Here is a 26028-nt window from a genome sequence, read left to right on the forward strand (position 1 = left end):
GTCAACACAAAGTATAGCACCCCATCTTCTAACTGACACATTAGAGGTATAATGTGCATTTCCATAACCCAAATTGAATATACACGAGTGATGAATTAGTAAACCCTTTTTGAATTACAAGAACCTAATTCAGATTGATTAGTAGGACTGGGTGTTACAATCCCTAAGATTTCACTACAATTGACATTCTTGGGTATGACCACTAGGTGAATTTGCTAACAATCAGAAACATCTTCAGTTGTGTACGTCAACGTCACTGGCATTTTATCACAACACCCTCAGTCGAGGCAGGCCCACAGCAGGTTGATCAGACCTGGGTGTGTGCATTATTGTTAGCCTCTAGATGGTCACGTGGCAGCCCAGACAGCATCTTTCCTCTTCAGCCACAGCCAATGACTGCTCCGTTCGGCGGCATTGGCAAGTTCTTTTATTGCCCTGCTTTGTGCCTGCCCTTTGACTTCTACTTCCCTCAGGAGCCTTGCTGTGGAACTGGCTACAAAGCCTCTGTACCCCACCTCCACTGGACACACTTATACACTCCAACCTCTCCCCTCTGCCTCTGCTGCAAGGTTTGAATATCAAAGCTTTTTCCTTTCATAAGCCTCGTCCAAAGCCTCCTCCCATGGGACCGTCAGCTCATTGATGAAAACACGCCGACAGGAGTTGGACCAGAGAACGAGGTCTCGTCGCAGGTTGGTAACTGCGATTTCAAGTGGGAACGAAAGCATATGGCCTAGGTCAACACGCATTTCCCAGTCCCTGGCTGCGTTCAGTGGGCATGAGTTGCGAGGCGAGGGGTTAGTCCTCCGTTTCTCTCCTTCCCGGATGAAGGATGGTATTTGCGGGATTGTTATCTGGGCATTGATAGGCATGGCATTGGTGGTAACTCTCTTGCACTCGAGTTCAGCTGCCAAACACCTCAGCACCTGGTTGTGTCGCCAGATGTATCTGCCTGTGTTAGGCTGGTCTTACAACCGACCAGGATGTGCTTGAGGTTTGCTGGAATTGCACACAGGAAGCAGGCTGGATCCTCTCCCAGCCAAAGATTTAGGTTTGTAGGAGAGGTAAGGACGTCATATGTGGCTCTGATAATGAAGTTCAACTTATTTGACTCCATGGTCCACAGCTCTCTCTATGTGATCTTCCTCCTCTCAACGCCATCCCACGTCATCCAGCGGCCTTGTTTGGCTTGGGATATGGCTTTGGCACACCTGGCTGCTTCTTCCTGGTGGCACACCTCCTCCACCACCAGGTGCCGACGTTCAGCTGGAGTAGCCTTTTACCAGGTAGGTTTCATTGCTCCCAGGCCAAAGCCCCCTCAGTCTTGTTGGACATGGCCCACTATGTCCCGGTGTTGGAGGGCGGGTTTTGCGTCCAGTACCACTGCTGCTGGAATCCACTTCTTCCCTGTTGCTAGGGTTGGAGCGACACCTCTTATTATTGGGTCCTGGGATTCTGTTAGTGTCATGTCCAGCCTCACTTTGGCACTCCTCCGCAAGGCTTGAGACTGGCTCCATTCCCATAGAGCCGTATGCTGCTGAGGCATCTCGGTAGCCCAAGCCACTTCCTCACTTGTGAGTGCTCCAGTCTCTCCAGCTGGTTGACATGGGATAAAGTGACCTCGTAGATGGTAATTAGCCACATGAGTCGGGGCAGTAGACCGAATTGAAGGCACCAAAGCTTCAGCTTCCCTGGGAGAGCAGTGTTGTTGATTTGCTTGAGGCCACTGATTGTATCCTGCCTGAGTTCTTCCACCTGCTCTGCATCCTTGAGGTATGCGGTGTACCATCGCCCGAGGCTTTTGACAGGCTTCTCCAGGACAGTTGGTTTTGTCTCGTTATTGATTCGGAACCTTTCGTCAGTGAGCCGGCCTTTGACGATGGAAATACTGCAGGATTTGCTGGGTTTATTCTCCATTCGTGCCCATTTGATGTTTTCCTGGGGTTTATCCAGCAGGCGTTTGATGCATGCTTTTGTTGTTGTTATTGCGGTCATGTCATCCATGTACGCCCTGATTGGAGGAAGACGCAGCCCACTCTTCAAGCGTTCCCCTCCGACCACCCATCGTGATGCTCGAATGATGAGCTCTATTGCCATGGTGAAAATCAGAGGAGAAATGGTACAGCCTGCAATCATGCCTACCTCAAGGTGCTGCCAGGCGGTGGTGTTGTCCTGTGTTGTGACGCAGAACTGGAGGTCCTGGAAGTAAGCTTTTACCAGCTTTGTGATGACCTCTGGGACCTGGAAGAAATTAAAAGCTGCCCAAAGAGTCTCAAAGGCATTGGCAAGATCGAAGAAAAACACATGTAGATCTCTCTTTTCATTCTTGGCATTTTGTATCTGGTGCCAGATGACATTTGCATGTTCCAGTCATCCTAAGAAACCATGTACCCCTGCTTTCTGCACTGACGTATCAATGAAGTTGTTGCTCTGCAAAAATGCTGAGAGTCTGTGGGCCACAACACCAAAGAAGATCTAGGTTGAGGAGTTATTTTCTTTGGGAATTAAGATCCCTCCTGCCCTTCGCCATGCCCTGTATGATTCCTTTCCCCCATGCCACTTTCATTAACTTCCAAAGGTATTTCCGGGAACCAGCGGTGTTCTTATAGAGCCTGTATGGAATGCCATTAGGCCCTGGGGCTGATGCTGTTCTTGCCCATTTGACTGTGTTCTCCACCTCCACCGCCTTATGTCCATCTGGTGCTCAGGTGGGTGGATAGGTGGCATGTCATCTGGAATGGTGACTGGCTCATACCTCCGGTTGTCAGACTACATCTTCCTCAGGTGCTCCTCCAGTTCCCTTACAGGTACTCTCAGGATCCCACTCTTCTCCTTGACAAAGAGGCTTTTGACAAACTTATACGGATCTCTGTAGAAGCTTGTCCTCGCCCGTTCTTTCTTCTTGAGTTGTTTTCTCAGGCATTCTGCTCTTCGCAGGATTGCTAGACGCTGCTTAATTGATTATAACACAATTTCAATCGTGAGCTAGGGAACATTACTTTGGAAATTGATAAGCAGAAAAAAATGTGCCTTGGATTTAAACAGTACAGGGGAACAACTAACGTGCTTCCATGTAACCTCCCACAGAGATCTGAATCATCGTGCCTTAAGAACACAACTGGTACTTTAACCACGGTTGGCCATTGAAATTGACAAGCAATCACTTCCATTCACACTTGTGCGACAAAACTGTATTTTAGCTTGCAGTAAAAAAAATATATTGCTTTGAATAAACCTTTATTTTTAAAAATCTAGCAGAGAAATAACTTTGCTACTGTGAATCTGGAACTCATTAGCCCTAACCCCTTTTCTGCATTGGCACAATTATCTTGATAACGTGTTATTGTATAACATGACATTTCTCTGGAACAAAATTATCACATTATAACAGAACTACCTGTACAAACCTCAAGACAAAGCTCTGCTGAGGTAGAAGGCAGATTTTTATAACTGCATGGCCTCAGGAAGTGAATGATGAGCATGAATGGCTCACCTTTGAAACCACATTTTGGACCATTTGTTTCTGATGAAAAGCAATGATTTAAAGTGCTAATGTCTGACATTCCACGCAAACCAACAATTATCTGCTTAGCTTATACTTAGCTTTCTGCAATTAACTTGGTAACACTTTTTAGAACTTAAGGACATTATATCCTATAAAGAAACAATTGTTTCCACGGATATTGTACTCCGTCCTACATTATCTCAATTCTCCAGGCTTGAGGACATCTGGACATTTATGGTATCTGCTTGGAAGTGCAATTAGATTATTACTTTATTAAAGAACATACCCATTATTTGAAAATGTTTTTATTTTCAGCTGCCATTGAAACATTGTGGAGCCAATAGTAATAAGCCTGTAACAAGTTGCAGCTACTGCAATTTCAGTAATTTGGCCAGCATTTATTTAATATAACATCCCCCTGTTTGTTTCTATATAGAAATGTGGAGCCATGCCATATGGCTGCATTTCCTGCACTTTAGGGTATGATTACTACCGTTCAGGAAAAGGGAACTTCATAACTGTGGACAACCGAAGCACAGACATCCCATCAACATAAGGAGAACGATTGTCCTCAGCCTCACAATTAAGTTCTCTGCTCCATTGTTCGGCATCTGTTCCACCAAAATAGAGTAGAATTATTGCTTGAGTCAACAGTTTCTTTAAGTTTAGAATTTATTCGATTAGAGATAATTAGGAAGGCAGGACATTACCGACACATTAATGATGCTCGCCCGTTATTAATTCATAACAAAAAAGTGAAAAAATTGAGATGCAGCACCTATTCTGGATTTCTACTAATTACTGAATGACTTGCCCCATTCCACAGGAAGCTGACAACATCAATAACATTATTAGGAAACGCTTGGAAATTATAATTAGTATTCTATTAAAACACCATTAATTATAGAAACATAGAAAATGGGTGCAGACGGAGGCCATTCGGCCCTTCGAGCCAGCACCGCCATTTATTGTGACCATGGCTAATCATTCCCTATCAATAACCTGTGCCTGCCTTCTCCCCAAATCCCTTGACTCCACTAGCCCCTAGAGCTCTATCTAACTCTCTCTTAAATCCATCCAGTGACTTGGCCTCCACTGCCCTCTGTGGCAGGGAATTCCATAAATTTACAACTCTCTGGATGAAAACGTTTTTTCTCACCTCAGTCTTAAATTACCTCCCCTTTATTCTAAGACTGCGCTCCCTGGTTCTTGACTCGCCCCACATTGGGAACATTTTTCCTGCATCTAGCTTGTCCAGTCCTTTTATAATTTTATATGTTTCTATAAGTTCCCCCCCATCCTTCTAAACTCCAGTGAATACAAGCCTAGTCTTTTCAATCTTTCCTCATATGACAGTCCCGCCATCCCAGGGATCAATCTCATGAACCTACGCTGCACTGTCTCAATCACAAGGATGTCCTTCCTCAAATTAGGAGACCAAAACTGTACACAATACTCCAGATGTGGTCTCACCAGAGCCCTATACAACTTCAGAAGAACCTCTTTACTCCTATACTGAAATCCTCTTGTTATGAAGGCCAACATTCCATTAGCTTTCTTCACTGCCTGCTGTACCCGTTAGCCAACTTTCAGTGACCGGTGTACCTCCTCCTTACCTAACCCCATTGAGATAATAATCAGCCCCCTTGTTTTTGCCGTTAAAGTGGATAACCTCACATTTATCTATATTATACTGCATCTTCCACGCATCTGCTCACTCACTCAACCCGTCCAGGTCACCCTGCAACCTCCTAACATCCTCTTCACAGTTCACGCTGCCACCCAGCTTTGTGTCATCTGCAAACTTGCTAGTGTTGCTCCTAGTTCCCTCTTCCAAATCATTAATATATATGGTAAACAGTTGCGGCCCCAACACCGAGCCTTGAGGCACTCCACTCGCCACTGCCTGCCATTCTGAAAAGGACCCGTTCACTCCTACTCCTTGCTTCCAGTCTGCCAACCAATTTTCTATCCATATCACCACCCTACCCCCAATACCGTGTGCTCCAATGTTTAGTCATCAGTCTAAAGGATCTGGATTTTCAATTATATGTATTATAATTCTCATGAAGTGGTGTTAGTGAGAGTGGCTGTGTTTGAGGTCCAAGTACTATACTTGAGTAGTAAGTGCTGAGGCTTTGTCTCGAAAGGCTTAGCAGTGGTAAGGTGAGATAAGGTCAGGGCTTTTTCAACTTTCCACTAAACCATTACAGTCAGGATGGCAGTTAGGACAGTCTTTGGTGCAAGATGTGAGAGATCAGAAAATTGTCCAGTGTCTCTAGTAACTGGACCTGTAGGAAATGCCCCTGCTACAGTGCCTGATTGAGCAGCTGGAGCCAGGGGCGGGAAAAAACCGGGGGGGGGGGGGGGGGGGGGGGGGGGGGGGGGCAGAGGGGACACGTACCCCCCCCCAGGTTTTGAGATGTGGGGGACATCCCCCCCAAGTTTTTGTGATCCCGATTTTAAAATCTCCGCTTTCCGCGAGGCAGTGGGGGTGGGACTGACGATCGAGGGCACGATTATTGGAGGAGTGGGGGGGGATAGAGTGCGGTGATTGGAGGAGGGAGACGTGGCACAGACCTGCGCCTCATCCGCAGGCAGGATCGATCCCGGCCGGCTCTCCAGCGCTGTCCCGAGTCCCCACCCCACGGGTGGCCAGAGAGGTCGGGAGTCAGATGGGAGCTGTACCCCCAGGCACACAGCCAGCGCAGAAAAACAGCGCTAAACGCAGCTAAACTCTGCCTGTCCCGCCAAGTGAACGTACAATCCTGGATGGGCTTGCGGGAAATATGGCCAGCGTGGAGAAGCAGCGCTAGTGTCCCGTCAGTCCAGACAGGGCTGTAGTTAACCCGGTGAGACAGGCAGAGATGAGCTGCATTTAGTGCTGGATTGAGCCTCCGAAGCCGTGCGCGCGCGTGTGTGTGTGTGTGTGTGTGTGTGTGTGTGTGTGTGTGTGTGTGTGTGTGTGCGCGCATGGCCAAAAAATTGTGTACCCTGTCCCCTCCATGTTTTGAAAGCTAGTTCCGCTCTTGGCTGGAGCTGCAGTTGGACTCACCCAGGAGCATAATGTTGAGAGCATTGCAGATAGGAGTTTCAGTGAGGTGGTCACAACTGTGGTGCAGTTGGCAGGTAGTTAAGTATCTTCCAGGGAAGGCAGGGAGGTAGGCTGCTGATGTTGGTTTACACCGAAGATAGACACAAAATGCTGGAATAACTCAGCGCGTCATGCAGCATCTCTGGAGAAAAGGAATAGATGATGCTTCGGGTCGATACTGAGGGTCAGGGGAGAGGGAAACTAGAGGTATGAAAAGGTACAGAACAAATCGCAGCCGGCATCGATGACTCAAGAAAGTTGATGCCCATAATGGTCCATTGTTGACTATGGAAGAGGTGATAACGAAGGGATGCAAACGATAAATCTAGCAAAACAACTAGGGTGGGGGAGGGACCAAGAGAGAGGGAATGCAAGGCTACTTGAAATGAGAGAAATCAATGTTCACACACTGGATTTGAGCTGCCCAAGTGGAATATGCAGGAACTTCATTATGGTGTGATGCATGTTGCATAACCTAGCCAAATGAACAAAGCAGCAAGTACTAAAGAAAGAGTACTAAAAAGACTAAAATTCTTCCGTCTGAAGACCAGGAGGAGCCAAAGAAGTTGGAGAAAGAGGCAGATACCTGGAGGTACCATGCTCAACATTCCAGCTTCAACTCCCAGTTGAACAGAAGGAGGTATTGGCTTGATAGGATTTATGATCAGTGGTTCCCAACGTGGGGCGTACGCCCCACAGGGGGGCAATTTGATTTTTAAGGGGGGCAATTGAGCGTGACTGAGGAGGTCTGGGTCCAAATTTTCGATTTTTATTTTTTTGGATTTTCCATCAGGTAAACATATGTAGTTTATGTTTCAGATGTTATTTTGAGTAAATAATTTTTTTTGGGGTAGAAAAGGTCTTTATTGTATAGTTATTACATAATCACCGCGCCATCGCTCTTCATGCACGTCGCGCGAAGCGTGCGAGGCCATGTTCTTTTGAAGCTTGTTTAAACCAAGGTATTGGCGTTTTAAGCTTCTTCAGCTGAAACGGAGTTCACTTTTTAAATTATAAGAATTATATATCACCACATGGGGGGGGGGCATCAGGATTTTAGAGGTGATTAGGTGGGGCATGGCCAAAAAAAGGTTGGGAACCACTGCTCTAAATGCTTCTCTGAGGGGCTGCAATATCATCAAAGTAACCTAATACTCATCTCACATTCTAACAATCTTGAACAACAAAGTACACCAAAAAAATGAGGTGGGAGGTCTGGAGACACCTGATAACTCCTCACATATTGTTTTGTGGATCCATCAATAATCCAACTACTCAAACATTTTTAGTGGTCAGCAGCTCATATTGGCAATTTTAGTGAGGATGTAACTTATTTCTGAACTGCTCAATCGTGTGAATACTCTCATACCTGGAGGAGGCAATTATGGCCGCGTCCTGCCAGACTCTTTTTATGTCTGCAATAGAAACTCTCTTGCTCCTCTCTTCAAAGTCCTCCTTTGCACAGGATCTCCCACCTGACATTAATTTTACTAACAAAGAAGTCCATGTCACCTTCACTAAATCCAGAAGCTATCTCCTTTGACTCTGTGACTCTGAGACATTCTCCTCTGTGTCATCTGTCGTGTATGTTGCTGCTATCTGACTACCACAGACAGTGTAGTGTGCCTTTTACAGGCCGAGGGCCTAATTTGCTACTTGCACAGGAAACTATCAGCTATTTTTTAGCCATTGTAGTTGAGAATTACACAGACCCTGCTTTAGTGAATGCTTCTGGTGTAAACCATTCGTGTTGTTTTAACCATTTTTTGGCCAATTGCATGATTCTTTGCAGGGGACCTGAATGGGTATTTGCATTAACCACACACCAAAAAATTGGCAAAGCCTAAAGTTAAAAGAATAGTTACTAATGCAATAATAGAAGCAAAATGCAAGAATGATGCAATCCACATGGTGTACCTCTCCTGAGATTAATTTTATCTGTTAGATTTTATCCCAAATAACAAAGTAAAAGACAGAAACCACAGTATTTATCTTCCTGATGAAGCTCGTACATATCTGAAATGTGCAAATATTTTAACCTGAAGAAAGTGTCTCTCAAGTCTTTGAAATTTTGTAATTTGCTGAAAGAATATCAGCACAATATATGGGGCATGAAATCATCTTCCAACAGGAAATACCAACATTTTTCAACTTGTCCACTTAAGTAGGGGTAGATTAAAATTTGTAAAGGAAAATAAAACAGTTACGTAAATGGTTAAAATTTTACAGAAAAAGAACTGGAAAAAAAAACTTGTGGCAGTCTTTTCAAACTGCTCATTTCTTTCCATGTTGAAGTCAGCATTTGATTACGATTATTAAATCAGTTCAATGGAATATGGAAGGGTGGTTCTGGGCCTTATTGCATTGTGCCATGCTACGCTGCAGATTCTGGAATTGAAACTGTCAGTTGGCAGTATAAAACCTGCAATGTATTTTACAGCTTGACCAACTTTCCCTTCTATTGTAATGCACCTTTACGTACTTTGTCAAAGTCCCCAGCAGATGACCAGTCTTGACAGTAGATTTCAGCACATGAACAATCCAGCCTAAATACAGACCAATTTTACAACCTTCAGTACACACATCCACCAAGGTTACCATTAAACACTCAGGGCCAAATTTTCTCCATCTCTAACTCAAGTGCTCTGCATTTAATAGTTCCAGCTCAGATGCTATTGTAGGCTCCATTGAGTTGGGTGGCACAGCAGTGCAGCAGATAGTGCTACTGTCTAACAACTCCAGCAACCCGAGAACCATCTTGACCGCCAGGGCTGCTTGTGTGGAGTTTGCACATCATCCCTGTAATTGTGTGGATTTCTTCTGGATGCTCTGCTTTCCTCCCTCATCCCAAAGACATGCTAGTATGTTAATTGGTTATTGTAATTTGTCTCCACTGTAAGTGTGTGGTAAGAGAATAGGAGGATATTGATTAGTAAGTGATAGACAATGTGTTGCAAGGATATAAGTGGGGAAATGGGATGGCTTGAATTGCTCCGAGATATAGCAAAGACTCAATGGACTGAATTACTTCTAAAGGTTGGTGAGTCTAGAAAATTGATGAATCTCAAGGACTTGATGGTTGTTTTAGCCTGTAGTCCGGTCATCATCTTCCAAAATTATTCAGATTCTGGAATTACTCTGTGGATAGCAGGAAAGCAAAAGTGACCATACTATTCAGGAAGGGAGGAAACTACCGACTAAATTTTGTCAGTCACGGGAAGATTGTCGAGAAGGTTATAGTACATGGTTGTTGGACAGAAAGCTAAGAATTAAACAGAGTCTTCTCTGGTTGGCAGGCTGTAGAGTATTGGGTGATTGGTACTTGGGCCCGATCCATAACAATGATTTAACTATTTGGCTGAGGAAACCAAATGTAATATTTTCAGGCTTGTTTATTATCAGATGGTATTGTGCACAGAGAGGAGGATGTAAAGTGGCTTTACTGGAATACAAGCAAGTTGAACCAATGGAGAAAACCTTGGTAGATTCAAGATAATGTGTAAAAATTGGAAATTACCCATGTTAGTGCACATAACAAAAAGGCAGCATAGTTTATTTTAAGTAATGGGAGATTGGATACTGTTAAAGTTCAATGGGATCTAGGAATCTAATTACACAAGTTATTAAAAGGCAACATAAGATACAAGCAATTAGGAAAATAAATGGTATGTTGGCCTTTACTACGAGCGTTTTACTTGATATATGTCTTACTACAATGATATAGGATCTTTTGAGCCAACATACAAAGTATGGTGTACAGTATTGCCCCCTGGATAAAAAGGATATACTTACCAATGATGGAGCTCAGTCAAGAATCACTAGACTGATTCCATGAGAGATTGAGTAGGTCATGTTTGTATTCTGGAAGAGGAGAATTACATTTTACAGGGCTCGGCGGGCTGCATGCAATGAGTGAATCCGCAGCCTCAGGATTCTAAAACCAAAGGTCACAGCCTCAGAATGAGAGGAAAACCATTTAGAACTAAGATGGTGAGTAATTCTCTTCACTCAAACTTTGGAATTTTCTATCGTCGTTTGGCGGTTCAGTCCTTGAGTTCATTCAAAACAACGATGAATAGATTTCTAAAATGGTATTGAGGTAGAAGATCAGCAATGATCTTAGATGAATGGTGAAACCAAAATGGTCTACCCCTGCTTCTACTTATTATGTTTAATGTACCTTTAGTGCTGAAATTCGTCTTCACTCATAAAAGAGTTCATTTATAACAGGAAATTTACAAAACGTTCATTTTCCCTGTTGCGAGCAGTCACTATGCAATGAAGCTGTAGCAAAGCACATGAGCTATCTCTAGTGTCAAAAGCGCAGTACTGCACACGTCAATAAAGCACTTTAGTAGTGGAGAGAGAAGAATACAGAAGGAATTACTGAAACGTGATGATAAAGACATTGGGCCTAAACTCCTTCAGCTGCACGCAGCATCAGCATACAACTACATATAGGCCCATGAAACCTTTGAAGGAAAATGGACAGATGATGTTTCGGTCAGGACTCTTCTTCAGACTAAAATTAGCATCAATCTGAAAATTAGCATCCTGATCTGAAAAGTCATCTGTCCATTTCGATCCACAGATGCTACCTAACCCGCTGAGTTCCGCCAGCATTTTGTTTTTTGCTCTATATTCCTGTATCTGCAGTCTCTTGTGTCTCCATCAGACACTCTCTCTATAACTGAAACAAGCTAACAAAATGTGATGATTGCTCCACTTATGTGGAGAATGCAAACCAACTTGCTTCTATTGCTTTCAGAAGGCAGAGAAATGTAACAATGTTTACCTTAATTCTGCATAGATGGAAAATTCATCCTTAGAACAGGGGAAAATTTTCAACAGCTGACAATCCACCACTCCTCTGGAAAACCCAAAGGGTAACTTGCATGCCTGTTAGTTCAGGCAGATTTTTAAATTAAATTTGCAAGACAGAAACATGCCATTTACTCTAATAGGGTTATAGTCAATAGACAAATGTGCAGGACAATAGACAATAAACAATAGGTGCAGTAGTAGGCCATTCAGCCCTTTGAGCCAGCACCGCCATTCAATGTGATCACGGCTGATCATCCACAATCAGTACCCCGTTCCTGCCTTCTCACCATATCCCTTGACTCCGCTATCTTTAAGAGCTCTGTCCAGCGCTCTCTTGAAAGCATTCAGAGAGCCAGCCTCCACCGCCCTCTGAGGCGGAGAATACCACACACTCACAACTCTCTGTGTGAAAAAGTTTTTCCTCGTCTTTGTTCTAAATGGCTTACTCCTGTTCTTAAACTGTGGTCCCTGGTTCTGGACTCCCCCCAACAACAGGAACATGTTTCCAGCCTCTAGCGTGTCCAAATTCTTAATAATCTTATATGTATCCATAAGATTCCCTCTCATCCTTCTAAATTCCAGAGTATACAAGCTCAGCCGCTCCATTCTATCAACATCGGAAACATGTTTCCCGCCTCTACGCTGCACTCCCTCAATAGCAAGAATGTCCTTCCTCAAATTTGGAGACCAAAACTGCACACAATACTCCATGTGTAGTCTCACTAGGGCCCTGTACAACTGCAGGAGGACCTATTTGCTCCTATGCTCAACTCCTCTTGTTATGACGACCAACATGTCATTCGCTTTCGTCACTGCCTGTTGTACCTGCATGCTTACTTTCAGTAACTAATGACCAGATTCTGTTGTACTTCCCCTTTTCCCAACTTGACACCATTTAGATAATATTCCTCCTTCCTGTTTTTACCACCAAAAATAACCTCACATTTATCCACATTAAACTGCATCTGCCATGCATCTGTCCACTCGTCCAAACTGTCCAAGTCACCCTGCATCCTCATAGCATCCTCCTCACAGTTCACACTGCCACCCAGCTTTGTGCCATCTGCAAATTTGCTTATGTTCCTTTTAATCCCTTCATCTAAATCATTAATATATATAATGTAAATATCTGCGGTCCCAGCACCAAGCCTTGCAGTACCCCATTAGTCACTGCCTGCCATTCTTGAAAGAGACCCTTTAATCCCCACTCTTTGTTTCCTGTCTGCCAACCAAATTCCTATCCATGTCAGCACCCTACCGCTCATACCATGTGTTCTAATTTTGCCCACTAATCTCCTATATGGGACCTTATCAAATGCTTTCTGAAAGTCCAGGTACACTACATCCACTGTCTCTCCCTTGTTCATTTTCCCAGTTACATCCTCAAAAATGTTTTCAGTGTACCATTGACAATCAATAAAATGTTTAAATGGAAACGTCCACGAAAAGTTGGGCCACAGAGCAGGGAGTAGCTTCACAAAACAACAAGATATCCTTGTTTTCTGCCAGCTCCATCTTATGTCTGGCCTACTCTCGCCGTTGTTATTCGTTTTCTCATCATTGGGAACCAGTCACAGCTTATTTACTGGTTCACTGTGCTTGGTGGTCCCCCCACATTCTGATGGACAAGTTGGACACTCTGCTATGCTCCCAAGAACTGAACACAACATGTATGGCATGCAAAGCTTGTGGTTGTTATGTGCATAGATTAAAGCTTTACCATTTTGGTGCAGACGGCAGAATGTGTTGGACCACAGCGTCATTTTCTGTACATTTCACCTTTTATAATATTACATGAATTTAGTGAAATATGTCATCAATTATATATATAGATATTTATTTTGCTGGATTCAGAAAGTGCGTATAAATAGCTTTATTAAATGGTATACCCGCTTTTCATCCACATTTGCTGCATTCTACTGGATTTTGGATGGTTTTCCAACCACACACAGCATCTCACAATGCCTGTGCATGTGTAACACCAAGATTTTAATAACACCTATTTTCTGAGAAGAAGGTAAATTAGAACTGCAGAGTCTCCCTTTTATTATTGAATCAGCTTTTGGCAAAAAATCAATGTAAGTTACAATTCATTTCAAATTATTTTCATAAGAGATGATGTTTATACAGAAATCAGATGTCTGGAGAAACACTGCTGTAAAAAAACTATAAAATGGCACCTTTAAAATTATTTTATGAAAATGTTTTATGGAACAATTGAATAATCATTGATTATTGCCACAACTTCAATTGTTATCAACTTATTAGTTGGCAAATTAAACGTATCCTGGCTGATGATTTTTAGACATTAAATTTCAAGAAATTGCCCTTGTCGATATTCAATGCCACACGGAAAATCTAAAATGTACAGAACTATTTCAACTTAAGAACTAGGAGCTTTTAGAATGTATTCAGGTTTGTTGAAATGCAACAGACCAATTTTCTTTGACACGTCAAGTCTCAGAGCAAACTGACATGGATTTATGGAAAATGCTTCTGGCATATATTGATACATCAATCAGCTTTGTATGTCAAATAATACAACCGGTCTGCTTATAAGACTCCCTCATGAATGTGGCCCAATTATGCAGTTGATAATAAGTTAATCTGCTGAACGCCATTGGATTTGGACACCAAGAACATGTAGATAGCTGTATATACACACTGTTGTTTAGTTGCATCCACAATACTGAGGGGAAATAATCTTCAAATATGACAAGATAATTGTCAGGGTGATAGGTTTCACAGTCATAGAGTCAAAGAGTTATGAAGTCATTCAGCACAGAAACAGGTCCTTTGGTGACCATGTCGACCCTGGCCATCAAATATCTATCTATACTAATTGGATTTCCTACTCATTAGTTCAGAATGGAAGCAAATCTGAGCAAATTACAGCAAAGTTCTGTATTAGCAACTTCTGTAATCACTAATCGGTTAGATGGGCCATTTCTCCATGATATAATAAGCTGACAATGGACTGGTACATATAATTGTGCTTCATTCAATGTTTCTTGATGATAGTTCCAGTATCTGTTATCCATCTGGTAAGAACCAAAAATCTTTTGTCAGCTGGGACAAGAGAGCAATTCATAGAGTCACGGAAACAGGTACTTCATCCCAACATCCAAGCTGACCAAGATGTCTATCTGAATTTACCTGTGTTTTGTCCATATGCCTCTAAACCTTTTCTATCTGTGCACCCATCCAAAATATATTTTAAACATTATAACTGTATTTCTATAGCTTCCTCTGGCAGCATGTTCCATATGCGGACAATTCTTTATGCAAAATGTTTCTCTTCATATCCCTTTTATATCTTTCTCCTCTCACCTTAAATCTTTGCCCTCTAGTTTTAGTCCCTTACCCTGTGAACAAATCTATGACCTCATCTTTTCTTCATCCTTTGTTTGCAATGGACTTCTATTTTCCAAAAGCTACAATAAATTTAGAGAGCCACAATCTTACTTCAAGGTGGAACAGGCTTGAGGATTCATATGTCTAATCTTTGCACCTAGTTTTTATGTTCAAAGGTTCTTATAAATAAATGTAATCAGATATAAATATAGGAACATTTAAACTTTTAAAATAATGTAATTAAACTACTGCTGCACTTCAAAACTCTTAATATTTGTAGGCACCTTTCTTCTTGTGCAAGTGCAAGGAGCAGAACCCCAAATGTCCTTCCCAGATCCTGTTCAAAATAGCAAGAATAAAGCCATTTGCATGGACTAACTGAAATACTTTGAATCCCTTAAGATCAAATTCTTCCATATGAACTGGCCATGGGTGTGTGCTTGTATTAACATGCAGTTAATCTTGATTGTTAAAATGAAAGCCAATTTGAAATATGACTTGAGGTTCCTAGTTCATAAATACACTGGAAGCATACCAATTGTATAACGTGCATAGTGAGCAACGTATTATAGGCCCAATTGGCCTACTCTGAAAACACAAAATATGAGAAGTCACAAAGTGCTGGGGTAACTCAGCAGGTCAGGCAGCATCTCTGGAGAGCATGGATAGGTGATGATTCGGCTCAGGACCTCTGAAGAAGGGTACCGACCCAATACATCACCTATCCATGGTCTCTAGAATGCTGCCTGATCTAATGAGTTACTTCAGCACTTTGTGTCTTCCCTTGTAAACCGGCATCGGCAGTTCTTTGTTTCTACACAAACTATAAAATGGGGTAACAGTCTCCAGCCCACTCCCTGTAAACAATAATACATATCAAAGGTTACTAGGTATTAAAACATTCAAGTGAGCAGCTTCTACATTTGATCTTGATAAAATAGTGAGAAACTTATACAAGCAGTGACCTACATTATTCTGGCAGATCTGATGCACAGGTCTAGTATGAACATCTGGAACAGTTACTACACTTCGACCAACATTCAGATCAAACACCTCCAATGCACGGTTTGTGCCAGCTGTCAGAATAATATCTGCAGTTTCTGTCAAGGTAAATAGTAGTGAGTGGTACCATGGAAACATTAATACATACGAACAAAAGTAAAAGCACATTACTCTTTCCTTCCACACACTTGCAGAACCCACAAGTCTCATATTTAATTATGGACAAACTAGCTGAGTTCAGCAGCATTGTTCTGAAAAATAATCCCATCATGCATAAATTGCATTATAATACCTAATACCGTGGAGCTCACCTCAACAAATATTAGACCTTTTTAACCTCTTCTCTCTGCACGTGAGCACAGATCCACTTTAATTATTAGATGTTCATTCGTGCCAGTCACGTGTTATTTACATTTCTACCATGGCAATGAGTGGTGGCAGGTTTCACAAACATAAAAGGGTTCAAAAAAATATCCTCCTTCGTTTAACGTGCAACTTGATCAGGAGTCACAGGATGGCAATGAAGGGGAAGGGATTCTGGCCAACATCCCCCCCCCCCTTCCTAACTTTATGGAAGTGTAATTAAGCATGCCAATTATAATAACTAAAATAAGTCAATTCTGGCAGGATCTGGGACTGACCAGTAGACTTGCATTGTCTGTATTGTTGCATTGCATCAACCACAATTTCTATGAATGAATCAGCTAGTTTGTCCATGAGGAGCTTACCATGGATAATCAGTTATGCCAGGCCATCCCATACCAGGCTAAACCTGCAAGTCCTCCAATGCCCTATTGTTTCTTTTACGGTGGGAATGTGGCAAAAGTATCAAGGGCTTCCTGCCTGATTGAAATATTTTCAGACATGAATAAGACAAGACATAGCTGCAAATAGTTTGAGGTATATTATCCAGAGAAGAAATCTAATAATGTAGAGTGTCAACCACTGCTGCTTCCACATATTACTTTAGTTTGTGATATATTATCTGGAGAAAAGAGAACTGATCTAAGAGCACTAGATAATTGATAACTTGGGAATGCAGGATACACCATTCTGACAAATATTATTAATGTTCTAAATAAGCAATTTTAACTAAAATAATTTAGAAGTATTTCATAAAATCAATCTTTTGGTCAAATAAGTTTAATGTCACAAGCGTAATTTAATTGAAATCTTGTAAATACAATTAAATTTGAATTATTTTTATTTTCAAATATGCATAGTAAGAACATGTACACAACTGGGTTTTTGGTCTTCTGGCAACTGTGTGGAATTTGTGGAAGCAGGAGAGATTGACACTCTCTCTACCTTCCTGCATGTTATACAAGAATTAAACCAATGTTATAATACCATGTAAGAAAATTAATTGCACAAACTAAATGCCATCAATTTCAGATACACTAATTTGTAACACTGCTGTACAATGCCATCTGGCTGTCTATATTCGGTCATTCTATTTTAACTGTGGCCAATTGTATAACAAATACAGCATCCAAATTCAACGTGGCATAAGCTTGATTCAAACTAAAGATCTGTCTGAAGAAGGGTTTCGGCCCGAAACGTCGCCTATTTCCTTCGCTCCATAGATGCTGCTGCGCCCGCTGAGTTTCTCCAGCAATTTTGTGTACCTTTGATTCAAACTCAAGTTTAGTTTAGTTTAGTTTAGAGATACAGCGCGGAAACAGGCCCTTCGGCACACCAACCACCGATCCCCGCACATTAAAACTATCCTACACACACTAGAGGCAATTTACACACATACACCAAGCCAATTAACCTACATACCTGTACGTCTTTGGAGTGTGGGAGGAAACCGAAGATCTCGGAGAAAACCCACGTGGTCACGGGGAGAATGTACAAACTCCGTACAGGCAGCACCCATAGTCGCGATCGAACCTGGGTCTCCGGCACTGCAAGCGTTGTAAGGCACAAACTTTATTGCTGCACCACCGTGGCCACCCATATTAAGTATTTAAAAATAAACCTAAAGCAGCCAAGATCTGAAGAAGGGTTTCGGCCCGAAACGTTGCCTATTTCCTTTGCTCCGTAGATGCTGCTGCACCCGCTGAGTTTCTCCAGCATTTTTGTCTACCTGCAGCCAAGATCTATCCACCTTGGGCCTTCAACTGATTTGCTTCTGAACCCTACAAATTAATTTAAATTTAACCAGATGCTGACATATTTGTTTGTTGTGTCTATATTTTTTTTTTTACATGAGTTACACTTGGGAGTATTAGAGAAGTCCTTAACAAAACTGGCATAATTGTGCAATGAAGTCTGAAATCCAAAACTACGCAATTTTAAATGGATCTTGTATGCATTCTGGTGTATAGAATCAGGAGGCACATTTAACTTTCTCAAGAATTATACTGCTGAAAAGTATCCAATTATCTGAAGATGGAAAAGACAGAGGAACATGGTAGCAGGAAAATGGAGTTAGCCATTTCAGACAGAAATAATAAACCTCCACCATGTGGGCGTTCGATTTAACTTGCGAAGTAGTTGAAACTCGCAGGAATTTCCTCATAATAAAGAACGGCCTTGGATTTTATTCAGAAAGCTGACCTAATGAGAATAAAAGTACATAAAAACAAAGAAAACATTCTAGCAAATTGGAAACAGACCATAATATTTGCCCAATATTATAATAATTTAATCAAGTCTACTTTTCTAAAATTAACTTTTCTTCTTGGTTTGTTTGAAAATGTTTTACTTCAGCTGTTCCTCCCTATGCAAATTAATTTACTTATAATGTTACTTTTGATTTGCTCAATAAAGACAAGGGAATTTTACTATACTTATTTTTATATATGGAACAATAAAATGTGATATTCTGAGTGCAATAAGGATTAAAGTTGTAAACTAATGCAATCAGTGGGCCTTCATGAGAATAGGAACTGCCCAAGGTGAAGTTATGTAAATAGAAGTAGGATGGAAGCAGGTTAAAAGAGAAACAGGATGAGTTGAAGAAAATGGATACATACACTTATCAAATCAGAGACAGAATATATTGCAGTCTATCTGGACTCATGTAACCCCCCATTGTTACTAAAGATCCTGCCTGTACTGTAACTCAAAGGAGATCTGTAACAATATTACAAACAAATATCATTCCTAATTAGGGTATAGGAAGAAATAAGATAAACAGCATTCAAATTCTTGTACGTAAGTTTTTTTCCCCCAAACATCTAAACTGTGATATTTGCCTAACGGTGTAATTCTGCTACTCCACTACCAGTTTTTTCCAGTCACCTCACAAATTTGCTCCTGCCACAGATGATTTCACCAATCAGATTTGAGACCATTGCTACAGTAATACAAAATCACCAAATAAAATCACAAAGTTACCATTGTGCAGTTCCACTGTTAATTATTTGGACATGGCCAGAGCATTTCCTGCAATGGCCTTTTTGACACCTCACTTTACTACTTTCAAAATCCAAAGCAGTCACCCAAACTAGAAAAGAGATTAAACACATGTAAAATTGCACAGAGAGGGCAGGAGAGATTGAATGCCAAAGTGATAATGGATTTGATTTAAAGAAAGAGTAATGAAAGGTCATCAAATGGAAATGTTAACTCTTTCATTTTCCGTTGATGCTGTCTGAACCTGCTGTTTCAGCATCGGTAGTACTTTGCTTTTAAACTTTTAAACCCAAAACATTAGCTCTTTCTCTCCTCACAATTGCAATTTGGACTGTTGAATCTTTTCAGCATTTTATTTTCATCTCTATAGTCAAACATTGCAGGGATTATAAAAAATAGGATTATTTTATCTAGAATTTATGGGGAGGAATGGATTTGATTGCAATTTTCAAAATATTATGGGGAACAACCGGGGTAGAGGAAAATGTTTTTTTTGCTGGACGTGGGGGCTGAATCGAACTAACAGAGTCATGCCATTCATAAATTAAGTTACAAAATACTTCCACACAGGTTTGTAGAACTATAGTACTCTGGTCTGGAAACAGTAAAACTAGCAGTAGTACTAGTTCAACTAATAATTTTTAATCTAAAATGACAGGTTTTTTGTTATCCATAGTGGGACGGGCATAAGGATAAGATGAGAAAATTGCCGTAATCAGCCATGATTTTACTGTACCTCAGAACAGCTTCACGAATGAACAAAGACAGACAATTGAGGAGATACTTAATAATGCTCCACAATGACATATTCCATTGAGAGAAATAAAAAAATCCACAAGAGGATGATCCAGCTTTAGTTAACTAAGGAAGTTAAAGTTGGGCTCAAATTGAAATAAGAAGATTAGTGAAGGACAGGGAAAGTTTAAGAAACAAGCAAATGAAGACTGAAAAAATAATAAATGGGGAGATCTTGGATTATGAAAGTAAACCAGCAAAACAAAATCATAAATACCTTATCCACTCTTACGAGCATGTTGGGGAACAAATTATGGGAAATAAAAAAAATAGTTGAGAATTTGAATAAATATTTTTGAGCTCATAGTAGAAAGAATTAGAACCATCCCAATAATAGTGAAAAATTCTGAGACCAAGATAAACGCAGGAATTTGAACTCCCATTAGGGAAAAGGTACCGGCCAAACAAATCTAACTAGAGGCTTGCTAGTGATCTTAAAAGGACCAGCTCGGTGGACAATGGCTGCATTAGTTCTGATCTGCTAAAATGTCCAAAATTTCAGAGAAGCCCCAGCAGATAGGAAAACCACAATATAACCCCATATTCAGGAAAGAAGACAAAGATCAGGAAGCTATTGGTCCAACCTACAATCTGCTGAAGGAATTTAGCAACTTGAGCAGTATCTGTGGTGGCGGGAGACTTGGAGTTATCAACTTTTCAAGTCAAAACCCTGCATCAGAACCAAGAGTGGAGAGGGAGGTTGGCAGGTATGAAGACAGGGGAAGTGGTGAGACAGAGGCCACGAGGTGATTGGTAGACGGACGAGGTGTGAAGGATGATGGATTTATGGTGCCAGGAAGCAGGCTGGGTGGGGGTTGGGAAGTTGGGAGACAGAGGCAGATAGGTGGAGGCAAACAAAATAAAGTAAAGGCATATGGAACCAGGTAAGGGGAGGGGAAAGTGAGGGTTAATAAAGCTGCTGGAGGATGATAAGTAGGGACATAAAGGCAAACAATGCTGGAATCCAATAAGTAAGGAAGGAGATAATGGGAAAAATTACACATAGTGCTGGAGTAACTCAGCAGTTCAGGCAACATTTCTGGAGAACATAGATAGGCAATATTTCAGGTTGGGATGCTTCAGACTGGAATCATTAGTGGAGGGCTGAAGTGTAGATAGAACCAGAACTAGATGGGAGAGGGGGAAGCTAATGGGCAAATTGCATGGGTAGAAGACAGATGGAACCAGGAGGAGACGAGGAAGAAAATGGATGATGAGAGCTGGTGGGGAAGGAGACAAAAATGGCAGAACCAGGAGGATGGAAAGAAAGGAGGGAGGGAGGAAACACCAGAGGTGAGGGTTACCTGGAATTTGAAAATTCAAGTGTTCATACCATTGTGTTGTAAACTACCCAGGCAGAATATGAGATGTTGTTCCTCCTCATGTCAGTGAGATCAGACAATCATTGTGGTAACAGGCCGGAGAATTGAAATGGCATGCAACTGAGAGCTTGGGCTGTCCATTGTGGACAGAATGCAGGTACTCTGCAAATCAGCTGCCTAGTTTGCGCTTGTTCTGCCAATGTAGAAGAGACTATTTTGGGAACACCAAATGCAGCAAATGAAGTTGGAGCAGGTGCATGTTAATATTTGCTTTGTCTGAAAGTGCTGCTTGTGACCTGGTGGTGAGTGAAAAGATGTTAGAACAAGTGTTGCTCCTTCTGTGGTTGCAGTGAAAAGTGCCAGGGTCAGGGAGATATGGGTGGGAAGGGATGAGGAGACCATGGAAGGAGTGGTCGTAGCAGAAGATGGAAAAGGATGAGGAGGGGATGATGTGGCTCCTGGCAGGATCTCATTGCAGTTGGAAATGATGAAGGACAATGTGATGGATGTGGGGTAAAAGGCGATGGGAATGCAACTTCTATTCTGTTTGAAGGGAAGTGGCATGAGACCAGTAGTCCACAAGATAAGGAAATACAAGGCATAACTCATTAACTAAAGTAGAAAAGAAACAAAAAAAGGAAAAGGACGACATTTCAGAAGTCCTGAGATGGAAGGCCTCATCATGATAGCAGATGTGGCAGAAACAGAGCAAACGGGAGAAAGTGATGACATACTTACAAGAGACGGAATTAAAAGAGGTGCAGTCAAGGTAATTGTGAACAATTTAATTTATATAAATGTCAGTAATTTGCCACTTGAGATGGAGGCAGTGATCTAGAAAAAGGAGAGAAGTGCCAGAAATAGTCCAAGTGAATTTGAAAACAGGGTAAATGTTAGTGATGAAGATTATATAATTAATGTGTACTGCACGGGTGCAGAACGCAGCACTGATATAGTCATTAGTGTAATAGAGAAAAGGTTAGGGAGTGGTACCGCAAAACATTTGGAACAGAACTGTTCCACAGACAATGAAATAGACCCCGTGGAAGTGCCCATGGGTATACCTTTGATTGGTAGAAAGTGAAAGGAATCAAAGTTGTTCAAGATAAGAGACAGATTAAAACGTTGACAGAGGGGCACTGGTTGGATCTTTACTGCAGAAAGAATCAGAGGGTTTTATGACTTCCCTGGTCGTGGACAGAGGTTTATAAACTGAATTATCCACAGTGAAGATGAGCTGAGGATTAAAAAGCTGTCACAATTGTGGAGGGCATGAGAGGGGCCCTGGGTGGGAAGGTACTTAATAAGGAGGGACTGAATAAACTCAACATATGAGATGACAAGTTCACTGGGACAAGAACAAACAGAAACAATGGACCCATCAGTTAGTGGATCTTGGGTAAGATCCCTTTACACTCATGATCACGCTGACAAATTCTGCTTTAACATCCTTTACAGGTTTGCAGATGACATAATCATAGTGGGCCAGATCTCAAACAGTGATGAGATGGAGTATAGGAAAAGGATATAGAACTTATTAGTATGGTAGCAGTACAACAACCTCTCCCTCAATTTCAGCAAAGCAAAGGAACTGGTCATTGACAACAGAAAGAAGGGTGGAGTACATACCCCAGTATCAATGGTGCTAATGTGGAGATGGTCGAGTGTTCCATATTTCGAGATGTAAATACAGACACTCCCCAATTTGCGTAAGGGTTACAGAGAGTCATATAGCATGAAAACAGGCCCTTCGGCCCAACTATATTCAGTGACTGAGGTTCACAGTCCTCTTGGGTAGAGAATTTCAATGATTCGCCACTCTTTGGGCAAATAAATTAATTTTCATATCTGCTCGGAATATCTAACCCCTTATTCTGAATGTGGCCTCTAGCTCCAAACATTTTGTAACTGTAGCACTGTATCCAATTCTTGGCATTGTACTTCAGGAAGGGCATGACACCTTTGGAGAAGTTCCAGGAATAAGGAAATATAGGGGATAGAGGGTACAGTAAATAGGAGAAGCTGGATTTGTTTTTAGAGCAGTGGCGGCCATGAGGAATCAAAGAATTATATAGCACAGGAGGTCTTTTCCCCATCAAGACTGTGCCAGCTCTTTCGAAGAGCAAGCCAGTCAGTCGAGACTAAAAATAAATTTGAAGGAGATGTTTAAAATAATTTGTTGACGTCTTTGACCCTACACCAGTTTCTCAACAGGAAATATATCAACAGGAAATGTTTCTCAACAGGAAATCTCAACAATTCCTGTACCCCAATAGATGAAACCCGACCTATAGAGTTTGTCAAGCAGTTTGTTTTTTACTCTAGATTCCAGCATCTGCAGTCCCTTGTGTCTCCATATTTAAAATCATGAAGGATTTTCATAGAATAAATGATTCCATTCAAAAGACGATTAGAAAAATAACCAAGAGAAATGCAATTTTTTATGCAACAAATATTTACGGTTTTCCTAATGGACAATTGGAACATATTCAACAGTAGTTTTCAAAAGGGAATTAGACTATTAAAATAATATATAGCAGAATTGAAAATATATAGCAGGAATGAAAAAAAACAAAAACATTGAGTATAGAGGTTGGGACGTTATGTTGCAGGAGGTTGGTGAGGCCGCATTTGGAGTACCGTGTTCAGTTTTCATCACCCTGCTACAGGAAGGATGTCATTAAGCTGGAAATAGTAATGAGAGGATGTTGCCAGGACTCAAAGACCTGTGCTCAAGGGAGAGTTTGGGCAAGCTAGGACTTTATTCCATGGAAATTTGCTTTCTCGCTTGCATTATATTCCTCAAAAGCCCTATCTAATTTCCTAAATATTACATATGCTTCCTTTTTGTGGCCAGATTATTAACTTCTCTGGTCATCTAAGGTCCCTTTATCTTACCACCATTATCCCTCTTCCATACTGGAACATGTCAGTCCTGAATTCTAATCAGCTTGTCTTAAAACAACTACAATATCCAATAACAGTTGCTCCCAACGCACTTTCCCAGCCTCCAACCTATTAAAGCAGAGTAAAATTCAGAGAGTAGGACTAACTGGAATTTCAAAGACATTATGCAGACTCAAGGGACTGAATGGGTTCTTTTTATGCTTCATATTATGCGATTTGTGTTTAAATCGTTTTGTGGCCTTAGCCTAGTGACTCCTACAACTTCATCAAGCTCATTGCTCCTCTGCCTATGGCCTCTTATGAATCCCTCCTTTGACACTCTTTCCATTGCTGTCACAATTTTTGCTCATTTGCTCCTGTAATCTACAATCACAAATCACAACTTTGATTTTTAAATGATAAGATAAATTCCTTACTGAGATAAATCCACCCCTAATTGAAAGGCTACATTTATGGCCTCAGAAAAGAAACCCATGCCAATGCCTTAAATGAACATTAAAATATAAGCACATCATGATTTACATTATCTGGTCAATTCAAGCAGAATTCTTAATGGTTATTCCCATTTCATTTATTTGCTCTCGTGATATTTCTTGAGTTTCCAATTAATGCTCAATTGTATATTCTATATATTTGATCTTTTTGAGTCAAAAGCATCAGTATTTTCCCGAATTATGGACGCAGATGCAGAATCTGGAGAATCTTAGCAAATCATGCAGTATGTTTTGCGAAAAGGACAGGCGGTGTTTAGGGTCAGGAAAATTCAGCAGACTGAAGAAGTGTCCCATCCCAAAACATCATCTGACCATTTCCTTCCACAGATGCTGCTTGACCTGCTAAACTCCTCCACTAATCTGTTTGTTTTCCCCTAAATTATACTACATGTTGTTGTAATATGGCATTAAGGATAAGAAGGTCACAGAGCTGAATGAAATTTGGATGCATTGACATGAAGTGTTTTTAGTTTGCAACCTTCTGGTGCTGATCAACCAAACCATCCATGTCAGAGGGAACTTTTCATCTTGCTTCCACAGCAAAGTATACGTGGCCACAGCACCTCACCGTGTTCCTGTTCAAGCCAATGTTAAAAGCACCTTTGCACTGCACTAAGCTAACCAGGAATTCTCCCAGAATCCTATTCCATACTTCTCCCTTGTCCCACCACAACCATCAAAAAACTAAACAACATACCATTCCTCTAAAAGCTGATGATCGGGCTGTGATGCTCAAAATTTTGTAACCTGTGCCCTTCATTTTATAATTAATTAGTTTCATAAAACATAGAGGTGATTCCATGTGAAAAATACAAGTATTATATATCCCAACTTTGGATAAATGCAGATATAAAAGAACGCAGGATCACTGATGTGCCAGAAATCTTGAGGGATGTTAACTGAGAATGAAGTTACACACTTCTGCAGAGAAGTTTTGGGCTATCAAGGTTTCAAACCCAAAGCCAGGGATAATAGGTTCGGGAGTACATTTCTCTCTGCGGACTATCTTGGCAAGAAGTAATTTGCAAATATAAAGTAGCATTACTTTAAATTTGCTTTGAAGTTTTTTGCTAAAAATAGTCAAGGAAAATGCACCATACCATGTTTGCTTTCTTTCAGGAAAAGAAAGATAATGGTCCGGCACATGTTTTCTCTATTGATGAAACTCGAGCAAACACCATGGTGTGCACTAGACTTAAAGCAAAAAAAAATCTGGCACCAAATTATTTACATTGGCAACTATATAGAAATTTAAAGCAGCCAAAAAATTATTGCAAAAGCTACAATTCATAACTTTTCTTCATTCTATCCCTCTTGATAGATAACTGATTTAATTTCGGATTTTTTAAATATAAAGCAAGAAAT

General features: G+C 41.1%; 1 protein-coding gene across 2 annotated transcripts in view; it reads right to left on the reverse strand.

The window, feature by feature from the left end:
- The window catches only part of wdr27 (WD repeat domain 27), a 398117-nt gene that overhangs the window by 291202 nt on the left and 80887 nt on the right, over window positions 1-26028 (reverse strand). For both annotated transcript variants that reach the window (XM_055639235.1, XM_055639236.1), the window contains one exon: window positions 15747-15868. In XM_055639235.1, coding sequence (XP_055495210.1) covers window positions 15747-15868 — 122 coding nt within the window. The remainder of the gene's footprint in view (window positions 1-15746; window positions 15869-26028) is intronic.

The sequence above is a fragment of the Leucoraja erinacea genome, chromosome 8, assembly GCF_028641065.1.
Source record: "Leucoraja erinacea ecotype New England chromosome 8, Leri_hhj_1, whole genome shotgun sequence".
Lineage (NCBI taxonomy): Eukaryota > Metazoa > Chordata > Chondrichthyes > Rajiformes > Rajidae > Leucoraja > Leucoraja erinaceus.